This window comes from Cimex lectularius, unplaced genomic scaffold (assembly GCF_000648675.2).
Source record: "Cimex lectularius strain Harlan isolate CLEC.00 unplaced genomic scaffold, Clec_2.1 scaffold3, whole genome shotgun sequence".
Lineage (NCBI taxonomy): Eukaryota > Metazoa > Arthropoda > Insecta > Hemiptera > Cimicidae > Cimex > Cimex lectularius.
In genome coordinates this window covers 2691632-2702466 of record NW_019392688.1, presented here as the reverse complement: position 1 = coordinate 2702466, position 10835 = coordinate 2691632, and the positions used below count along the sequence as shown (strand labels likewise).

At 35.1% G+C, this 10835-nt stretch overlaps 2 protein-coding genes across 5 annotated transcripts; one reads left to right on the top strand and one right to left on the bottom strand.

Annotated features, from left to right (window-relative positions):
* Nucleotides 1-345: 345 nt before the first annotated feature.
* LOC106662240 (dystrobrevin beta) lies at nucleotides 346-4140 on the bottom strand. 4 transcript variants are annotated; one of them, XM_024225812.1, is made up of 14 exons: nucleotides 3878-4140; nucleotides 3310-3626; nucleotides 3107-3244; nucleotides 2935-3043; nucleotides 2706-2872; nucleotides 2436-2641; nucleotides 2172-2378; nucleotides 1943-2102; nucleotides 1323-1449; nucleotides 1145-1252; nucleotides 727-777; nucleotides 616-656; nucleotides 498-536; nucleotides 346-421 (listed from the first exon to the last, which is right to left on the bottom strand). In XM_024225812.1, exons 1-14 carry the CDS (start codon nucleotides 3996-3998, stop codon nucleotides 377-379), a joined length of 1836 nt encoding a protein of 611 aa, XP_024081580.1. In that variant the 5' UTR covers nucleotides 3999-4140; the 3' UTR covers nucleotides 346-376. The 4 variants fall into 4 exon arrangements, with proteins under 4 accessions (XP_024081580.1, XP_024081581.1, XP_024081579.1 ...); XM_024225813.1 differs by having other exon boundaries at nucleotides 1943-2105; nucleotides 2172-2351; nucleotides 3878-4139; XM_024225811.1 differs by having other exon boundaries at nucleotides 1943-2105; nucleotides 2436-2638; nucleotides 3878-4139.
* Nucleotides 4141-4168: 28 nt separating this feature from the next.
* LOC106662242 (dysbindin protein homolog) lies at nucleotides 4169-8617 on the top strand. Its single transcript, XM_014386160.2, has 2 exons — nucleotides 4169-4497; nucleotides 7859-8617. Exons 1-2 carry the CDS (start codon nucleotides 4442-4444, stop codon nucleotides 8391-8393), a joined length of 591 nt encoding a protein of 196 aa, XP_014241646.1. The 5' UTR covers nucleotides 4169-4441; the 3' UTR covers nucleotides 8394-8617.
* The last annotated feature ends 2218 nt before the right edge of the window (nucleotides 8618-10835 follow it).

Below are 10835 nucleotides of genomic sequence, written 5' to 3'. Positions count from 1 at the left end.
TATTTTGATTGTTTATTTAAGCTGTTTGATTTGTTTTAAAATAATTTTACATATATTCTCATACAAAAGGGAATTAATCTATAAAGAAAAGAACTTATATAATAAAAAAAATACAAAAGCTTCATTTTTTTCTTCCTTATATTTTTAATATCAATGTTTAATTATAATTATTTATTAACTGTACAAAATAAAAATATACAATATACTCAACAAATACACTTAAACTTTGAGAGGGTTTGGAATAAAAAACATAAAATTTTAACAAACAATAATAATACTGGAAATCTCTCAAAAGAAAACAATAAAATGAAGGTAGAAAGGAAATGCTGATATTTTCATTTTTTGTTTTTTGTTTTTCCTATCTTCGCCTTTTCCTTTATCTGTTGTACCATATATCCGAATCAGACTTTTTCCGGTGAGCCTAATAAAACAGAAGGGCATATAATTAAAAAAAGGGTTTCATCGGAGAGATTAGAGGAGGGGAAGTTTTCACTCACCACTACGACGTTTTCCTCGTTTTCTTCCGTTTCCTTCGACTGAAAAAAATAAAAAATAAATAAATAAAAAAGCATTCAACATAATTGCATTTAGATAGGACAGGCATTCATGCTTTACCTGATATGTATAACTTGGTTCCCTCCATTGCTCCTCAAATTCTTTTAAACAAATAATTCAAAAATATAATTATATTAAATTGAAGAATTAAAAAAATAAGTAAATACTTACCAGTTGATCTTCTCATACGATCTTCCGTAGGCGTAATTTCGGTGTCAGATTCTTTAAAAGATAAAACTCATATTAATAATTTAAAGAAAACGTAACATAAAATTCTTTTCCTACCCCTAGACAGCTTTATAGTCAATTTTCAACTTAATAGCCCAACAAATTATTAACATGTTTATAAATGTGGGTAACAAATAAATGTGGGATTTATTGAGTTCTACTGGGTGATAAACTAGTAGCTTGGAAATTTCTGATCACTCTAAGACTGATACGTTCCATCTGACAGATTTGTACTGGCATTTCACTAACTACAGTGGTTGGGCCGTGTTATTATATCTTTTTTTTTCTTTTTTTTTTAAAATAAAGTTAGTTTTTTAGTAAATAAAAAAGTAGTTATTGTATAGAAGCTTCTTTTTGTTACCTGAATTAAGCTGGGAGACAAGTGAGGACATTGCATTTGTGACCGAATCCGCAGCCTGTAGCAGCTCAGAACAAACCGATCGCTGCTTGTTTAAACTGGTATTTGACACTGAAATAAAATTATTTGTTATTTTACAACAAACAAACAATTAAACATTTTCTCTAATTTACTGTCCTACCGAAGCCTTGGCTGAGACGAGATGCTTCTGAGTTGGGCGTAGGCGGCGCAGATCTCGACGAGGGTGGTGGGCTTTTTGAACCCCTTGGGGAGCTGTTTGGAGTCGATTTCGGTGACGACTGGTGATTCTGAAATTGAAAACAACAAAATTATTAGAATAGATGAATATACTGAAAAAATGTGACCAGCTACAGTTCTCTTCTGTCTAGTCACACTGTCTCTTTTCAGCAGTTTACCAACTTCAGTGGTTCGTCTGTGTTATTTTTCCATTGGGTTTTTTTATAGGTTTGTAAAATCTAATTATAATAATACTTACATTAATGGTCATACATTTCCAATTTAAATAATATATATAAAAACTGACAAGTACAATAATAAATTATGCAATTTTTATTTCATACGCTAATTCACCCTGGAAAATTATTATTTTTTATACTTGAATATTCACGGTTTTTGTCCTTGTTAGAATAAAAAATCTACTGAAGATCTAGGATAAAAATTAAAAATAAAATATATTAACTTTCCAGACAATTTGATTGTTTTAGTTCACATGCCAGAGCGTAAGAAAAAAATATTTAAAGACATTTCTAGATTAGTTTAATTTTTTAGGAGAAATCTAACCTTAAGTAATTTCATTAGCCCTTCTAACTGAAGCATTAGATGCCTTCTGGAGTCTTGAAGCGAGGTGAGATGCGTTTCCAGCTCATCCTTTCTTTTACGAAGGGCGCGTAATTCACTCATGAGTGCAGGGTTCTCTTCTGTCCCAACACTCTCCTGCTGCCTTCTAGCACAATATATTTGATCGATTACACAGCTGCTCTGAATGTCCAGGTTTTACAATTTGGTTTACCTCAGCCTTGTTATTTCTCTCATTATCTCCCTGTTTTTGGCCTCCAGCTGGAGAATAAGTTCCCTCTGCGCCCTGGAAGTATCAAGATTGAGGGATGTTTCAGTAGGTGTCCGGCCCGCTTGTACTTCCTGAGCTAAACGTGCTGCATAACGCGCTATAAGCTTATGTTCATCGTCCAACCTTAAAGATTGTATGCTTTTACCAGGGCTGGAAAAAAATAGTTAAAAAACATTCAAATAAAGCCGAGGCCATGCTTCAACCGACCTTCTGGCGTTTGTTCTACTATCCAGGCTGTCGTAGCCGTAATCAGGGAAGCCGTTATGGTTTAATAATGGTGAAGGGGGTACGATGTGTGACAAATTGAGTGGCTTTTCCGGTTGGTCAGGATATCTCGGGAGAGATCTCGATTTCTCTGGCACACAGCGAAAACTTTTCCTTAAAGAGTGGCCTATTTGCTTACTCGGAGACTTCTGTCAAAAGAAATGTGATACAACCTTTCTAGATTTAATAATATTTTTGTTTTTTAAATATTACATAGCTCGTGTATTCTCGGACTTCATGGTCTAGCGTGTGGTTTCCTGAGGAACGTCCAAGCCAAAAACATTGCTGACACATATTATATGAACTGCATTTTACACAACGATAGCGGAACCCGGCAAAATCGTACGTGAGACAGCAATCACACTGAAGGCCATGGATGACTAAAATTAACAATGTTAACATTTGTGTTAAAAGTAATAGTAAATAATGCTGAAATGTTTACCATTTTCAACACTGGCTATTCGATGGAGAAGAGGCAGCCAAACCAGTACTGGTGGGCCAGGATCACTCATGAGAGTGTCTAGAAAATCGTTTACAGTCACCTTGCCATTCTGAAAAAATAATTCTTACAAACCTTTGTTTTATTATTTTAATTTAAAAAAAAAATCAATTACCCCTCCAAAGACTTCTGTGGCAAGTTCCTCCCTAAATACAAAACTGGGGCTCTCGTACACAGAAGCCGGCAAGGCGAGTACTTGCTTCAAATAGAGTGAAAACTTTGATACGATCATGTGACCGTTTTCATCACAAATCTGTAAATATAGAAGTACATTAGTGGACAAATTCCAACCGGCACAATCACAGTCTGTGCTTTCACCTGGGAGAAAATGTATCTGAGCTTGTCCATCAGCTTGCCCGAAGACATCGTAGCGAGGGCGACTTTGATGGAGAAAACCCTGATCCTTCCGAGCGTCTCGACCGAGTATGCCGAGAGGAGCCAGTTTAAAAGATGGTTTGAATTCGTCTCAATGGAAACCTGCTGGGAAGGCGGAAGCCGCTTGTTCAGCGTCCTATACAACGAGGAGACAAGCGACTCCAGCCTTGCCACAGACAATTCAGCCTCCTCAATTTCAAGCGTATTCAACGAATGCTCTCTAAAAGCCTCAATCACATTCCAGATGTCGACTAAATGAACTGAAAAAGAAAGAATGCCTATGACATGCCATAAAAATATAAGCATATACTTTTTTTTAACCGTCTCAGTAATAATTGAACTAAGTTGTAACTGTGTGATTTATTGATATCCAAGTCACTTAAAAAGAGTCATTTGAGTGTAAATCTCTTGAATCTTTAGGGTTTAAAGATAAAATTACAAGGAGTTAAAACTTCGCAGTTTTTTTAGTTTATGGTTGGTTTAAAAAAAATGGTCTGTTGTATAAACTTACGGTTGAGCTTTTTCTGCAAGAAGCGTAGTTTTGACGCTGTCCTGTATCCTGCGAACCTTATCAGGTCGAAATTTTGCGCTCGCATCTCCTGGAGGAGCTGCAGCCGCCCGGGCTCTTCCATGGTTCCCTTCGGTGGACTTTTTAATCAGTTTCACTCCTTCCCGCCGGTTTCAATGGTCTGACAATGGAAATTATTTTAAAAAAATAAAATAGATACGAGCTGTCAAAAGGGCCAAGCCCAGAAAATCAATAACAGCCTCTGCGTAACCTTATCCCACCCAAACAGTACTAAAACCTTTTGGTGAGAGTGGTCATGGCAGCTCGTCCCTGTAAAGTGTAAAGTTTCTGCAAAGTGAAAAATCCATCCGGATTTATTTGATGACAATGTTTATATTTATACTGAACCGTTTCCTTTTTTAAGATCCTTTCTAATTCACTTATTAAAAAGGTCTTGACACGATAAAGTAATTATAAATTCGAATAACTCGTTAACTCAACCGATTTATTTATTAACTTATTTATTTCGGATATTTTTTTCTTAATTATTTAAACGTACATGAAAAGATGCTGTCAAGCTTCTACGAGAAATTTCAGAATGTTCAAGATCACATTTCATCCAGGTACGTTCAAACAGTTCATTTTTTGTTTAACTTTTTTTTTGATTGAGAAAAAATTAACATTTGTACGATTTACAAGAATGATTGTTGACAAAAGGATAAAACATTGAGGTTCACATACTAAATAAAAATAAACATTTTGTTTATATAAAATTTCCTAGTTTTAATTGAGCACAATAGGTGAAAGTTTAAAACTGTTATGATGATGGTGTCAGAATTGTCTTTACACTGAGCCTCTGTAAAGTTCAGTAGGTATGATTTTTTTTAATAATTAAAAAAAGAGAAGGTACGACAGGAAGATTAGATTAGATTATATAGGAGCCAGCCTCTACGAATTGTGCACCACGACAAATAACTAATACTGGTCTATTGTGCATCTTTATTTTTTGTCTAGGCTCCTCGTTAAGCTTGAGGCTTTTTACCAGACCCCAAAGCTTTCTCAAGGGCCCCTTGTGTATCCTTCAGACCCTGGCTTTTCTTCTCCCAGGATTAGTAATCTCACCCTATATAGACCTTCGCACCAACAGAGGATGCGTACCGCTGTTTCTTCTTCTTCTTGGCAATATCTGCACAGGCTTGTTTCTTCCACTCCGAGTCTATACATATGCCTCCGGAGTCAGCAATGTACAGTTAGCAGTCCAACTATTACTCTAGTACTAGCACGTCCAGGATTTAGTAATTCTGCGATTAGTTTCTGCGATGTCCTTTGAAAAACCTTTTTGCATGCCTCTGTCCCGGGCTACATTCCATTAAACAGAAGACTTATTATTAATCCATTGCCTAATGGATCCACGTTTTTGGCAGTTTGGTAAGCCACAAAAGGGTTCAGGGCCTCACTAAACTTTCCTTGACCAATTTATTGGTCACTTCATTGCCCTTTGTGTCCTGGTACCCAGATAAGGGTAATTTTCTTATTTTCCCCAATGTCTGAGAGGGCTTCAATGTAGTCCCAAATGACTCTGGACTTTACCGCCAATGCGGCAATTGCCTTCATTGCCGCCTGGCTGTCCGAGTAGATAGCTATTCTTCTATTGACAATCCCCAGCCGTTTTATCTCCCTGACACAATGTTCAAGCCACAGTTTCCGCTTGAAAGACGGTGGCATATTGTCTAAGGCTTATGTGAATTCTAGTCCTTGGTTTACTTTTGTAAATGCTACTTCCTCACCCATATTCGGTTTTTTGGAGTCATCTGTAAACCAAATATGGTCGGGATTAACTTGGATTCATTTGTCCCACTCTGCTGTGCAAGATATTTTGATTAGAAATTTTTTCTCAAAACTGAATTTAGGAGTCAGGGCATCAGTAGTCATCCCCAAAGTTCTGTCTAGCTAAAACACCCCTCAAAGCATTAGTTGCTCCTTGTTATAAGAGTAAGCTGTTGGATCCTGTCCCTGCATTAGCCTATTAATTGTGGCCCTGCCTCTCCCTGGATAAAGATGTGTAGTGGTGGTAGATTCAGAATGACCTCCAGGGCAGCCGTGGGGGTTGTTCCCACTGTTCCAGTTATTCTCAGACACACCAGTCTCTGAGCAGTACTGGGGTCCCGGACAGCCCTTAGCTGTAATGTTTTTCCACATCAGTACGACAGGAAAGAGGAAGAACTATCTAAAAAAGAGAGAATGGCCAAATGAGAGTGAGAGATTGGAAAAGAAGAGAGAAGGCAAGATAGGAAAGAGGAAGCTAGCTAAGAAACAGAGAATGGCCAAATGAGAGTGAGGGATTGTAAAAGAAGGGTGAAGATAAGGTAGAAAAGAGGAAAAACTAGCTAAAAAATAGGGATTGCGCAAATAAGAGGGAGAAGATAAGACCGGAAAGAGAGAATGGCCAAATGGGGGTGAAAGATTGTAAAAGAAGGAAGAAGGTAAGGCCAAGTGAGAAATGCTGAGAGGTAATAATATCAAAATTGGTCAGTTAAAAGAAGAAAGAATGAAAAGAAAAAAAGAATAGAGATAGGCAATCAAATGTTATCGTCATCCAGCTAACAAAGAGTAAAAGTGGGATAAAAGTGTAGAAAAAGTGTCATGGGCCACCAACTCAGTATCGTGCAAAAAATAACAATAAAAAAGAAATTAGTAAAACAATTCTTTTATAAGAAACTAAAAATTCAATCTCATCTTTTTTTTATTATTATTGAACAAGTTAATAAAAGAAATGGAAGAAACTCCCTTCCAATAATATTCTTGACAGAAATATAAGTCATATATAATACAAATTATTTTCTGAATTTTATTACTGGATAGCCAATTTAATTAGTAAATGAATATGGTTATTTAGGAGTTACTCTGATGCCTAGACTCTTGTTGACCAAGCCCTTTAAACGGAAATCCAGTGCTGTGAACATGTATGTTTGGAGGTCTGTAGTCAGCAATCCGACAATCTTTTTTTTCCTTTTTCCCACTCTTCTAAGGAAAAGGTTTTTAAAGCTAAAAGCAGGGCAATTTTGTGTTTCACAGCTCAAGTATGGAGTTACTAAGTCACCAAGAATATAAATTTGTCCAGAGTGAACACCTCAAACTGCCGCCATACATGCTTTTCCTAAAGACTAAGATGGTTTTCATCGTGTCGTTCATGGTGCATTTCATCATGACTATCTGAACAAAATTGCTGGATAATTTGAGAAGGATGTTGCTAGGTGACAAAGATGACATGCTGGAGGAAGCCATTATCAGGGCAAATACGTCAAATCAAGCTGAAGTGGGGTATTCAATTCATCAGCTGAAAAAAAGTTTGAAAACAGTCTGATCAACCACTATAAAAGAATCATCTTGCTTAAAATGAAGAGAGGACCCAGAGCACTTTTTCTGTGCCACCTCGAGGAGTTCCTTTATGTTCCCCCCTTTTAAAGAAATTGCTCAACAGGGAGGAATAATGAACGAATATGTTAAGCAACCTGAAACAATGAAGCAGTGGTGGATCTTTTGCTTGCTCAGCTCTAAAGTATCAGAGAGATTTTTCAATTACTGAGGAAATACTTGGATAAAATAAAAAAGAAAAGAAAAAAGTTTGTAATTTTTTTTTTTTATTCATAAAAAATTATTGTGCATCTTGGGGCCCATACCTCAGACAGATGGTGGCCATTGCTAAATGGATTAAAAATAGTTTATTTTCTTTATGTTTATCAGTACGTAGTTTTGGTAGAAATATACCTTCTTTTTTTCCTTTTCTTTTGCAAATTTTACAACTGATCAAATTTGACCTTTCAGCATCTCATTTGCACCTCTTTTTTTTACTTCCCACCTTTCTCTTATGATGTTGGAGGCGTCTCCCTCCTCGTACACCTCCTCAAGTAAACAACTGCTGTTGATAATAAAAGTAAAATAGGCATTATGTTTATACACTACTGAATTTTATTTTTTTATTAGTTTTAGAGAGTTAACAGTTGGGGAACAACCACCTCCCGATTCGCCTGATTTTGGTAATGAGTACCAAGCTGGGCGTAGACTCCTCGCCAAGTACCAGGACGATTGGAAATGGATCAGGAGCCTTTCTGAAGTTAATTCCACAAATGCTAGAGAGCTTAACCATCAGATCCAGCGGATCTACAAGAAAACAGAGGCTACGAAAACGGTATTCAACCGCCTTGAGAAGGAACTGAGTCGACTCGATGAGATGATCATCTCGACAGAATCAGTCGTCAACAACATCGGACAGCTACGCCTCCAGGCAGAATCGATCGAGAAGTCTCTCTTCGCCCTAGATGACAAGATTGAGGCGGAAATGACAGCCAAACGCACCGAAAGAGAAAAGCTTAAACTGTCGTTGTTCAGGCAGCAAATGCTCTACAACCTTGACCACGTCAGATCGCAGCTGTCGTCCGAACATGATTTAAAAGTCAGGGCCAAAGAGGCCAACGACTTATTGTTGAAAGAAAAAATGGACAAAAAGGTTGAAATTTGAAACTATTCAACAATATAATGGAAAGTAATGTCAGTTATCGTATCATATTCCTCAAAAATACGACAAATTAAAGAATTATTTTTTAAAGAGATATAAAAACCAAATAGTTGGTATAGGGGAGAGAATATATTTTTAAAGTTAATCATTTAAAAAATGTTTATATTTCCAATGTCATATTTTTATAAAATGTATGGGAAACAAGTATATCTAATTTATATATAGTATTTGTTTTAATTGTCTAATTGTCACCACTGATTGTGTACAATAGTGGCTCCCTTTAAAAATTTGTGCCAAAGTCATAAGTACTTCAAGAGATAAGAATTGGATGCTTAATTTTGTTTTCTTCATAACTTATACATATTTCAGATCAAGCAGGTTTCGTGTATAATTTTGACTTTCATTTTTCAACTTCAACAATTCGGTACTTTCTCATAAATAATGTATTGATAAATGTATCGACTATTGTTCATGAATACCCTGGATCACATATGGTCTTGATGCAAATTGAATTGTTACTGCCAACCTTTCGACATATTTTAAGGTCATTATCAGAGTAAAACTATCTTAAGTATGTCTACAAATAGACATAATTAAACTTTTTCACAGATGATTTAAAATTTCTTTGAAGACAAACTCAGTCCTTACATTACCAAGGACGGTAACAGTATTAGTAATACCGATATTAGTAATAAAAAAATTATGTCTATTTACAGGCATATTTAAGATTGTTTTGCCCTGATAACGACCTAAAAATAAGTGGAAAACTTAACAGTAACAATTGAATTTGCTTTTACATCAAAACCATGTATTTTCATCAAAAGGGGGTAGTTTATGTTCCATGACGCAGATAAAAACCATTTACATCGAAATATCCATGGAAAAGTCTACATCTCCCAGATCTCCGAATCAGAAAAGGCTCCCCTGCTTGCCCCTGGGTCCCTCCGACACCCTAAATAATTACTTGAAATTAAATTTTCTTTTTACTTTGTTACTTCATGAGATTCTCAAAAATATAATTGCAAGTTTGTTTTAATTATCATTGTACTATTGTCCAAGACTGTTGATTTTAACTGTGATACTTAATAGATAAGTTTTATTTACAAGATACGAGACAATTGAATAATCATGGTTAATGACAATCTTATCTTTTCTATTTTCGGAATTTTTTCTCGTTTTGTATTGTAAAATATTAAAAGCAATTTGAAATCCATTTCAAGTCTGACCTTAGAAGTAAAGTTAGATTTCATCCACATTAAAAATAGTTTTAAATTCTGCAGCATACTAGACAATAAATCTAAATCTCTTGGCTAAAATTCTAGCACAGCACTTGTTGCTGTCCACAATAATTTGGATAAATACATAAATCGCCTAATTGTTTGTGGTAGAATGCCTGCCTGTTTTCTTTCCCATCCGTCAGTTTCGGTTTTTCTACACCACCACTTTATTATTCTGTGCAAGGCAGGGCTGCATGCTTTTATAAACTTTTTTTTTTAATTCTTAACCAATCTTGGATAATCATCAGGATTCCTAACAGTATTAAATTGTGGAACTATTATGACAGATGAGTTAGTAATAGACAGATTTTATTGTAAGGTTAAAAAAAGTTATTTTTTGTTGCAAATTTTATTACATTATTTGCATTATCAAAAGTTTTCCAATTCCAAAAACACATATTCATACTTTATAATCAACTTAATATCGTTAAAAAAATTATTTGTAATAAAAATGTTTTTTTACACTCAAAGACAAAAACTGTACACACATATTTTGTTCTTTAGTTCAAACTATATGCATTTTTGTCATTATATTAATTAGAACATACTTATTTTATGTAAGCAAAATTAAACGAGATCAAAATTCATGAGTTTTAATAAAAAATAAATTAACAAATTATTCTATTACTCCATGATTTTCTGGTATTTTGGTAATTTTCTTTCAAACCATCATAATTAAATATTTTTTATTACAACTCATAAATTTCTGATCTTGCTTAATTTGGCTTACATTAATGTTGTAATTAACACATTTGTTACAGCACTGATTTGTAAAAACACTCAAAATTTTGATTTTTTTTTAATCTTACAAATTTTCAAAGGTCAAATTGAAAAACGGTCTTCACAGTAATGTTGACAAAGTGTGTGACATTGATTCAATTCCAAAAATACCCTCCTAACACTTCCGATAAGCTTCAAAAAGCAAGGTTCTACAAGAGTATTTGGATATCGTGAGGTGCGGTCTGGTGTGATGTAGGTTTTAGAAAAACATTTTCTTTGTCATGCCAACGTTCTCACAAGAATGACACATCTACAGGGAAAACAATCACTTTGAGCCCTGAAGATGATCTCGATAAAGATTGAAATGTTGGCATGATAAAGAAAATGTTTTTCTGAAACCTACGTCACACCAGACTGCACCTCACGATCTCCAAATAATCATTGGCTA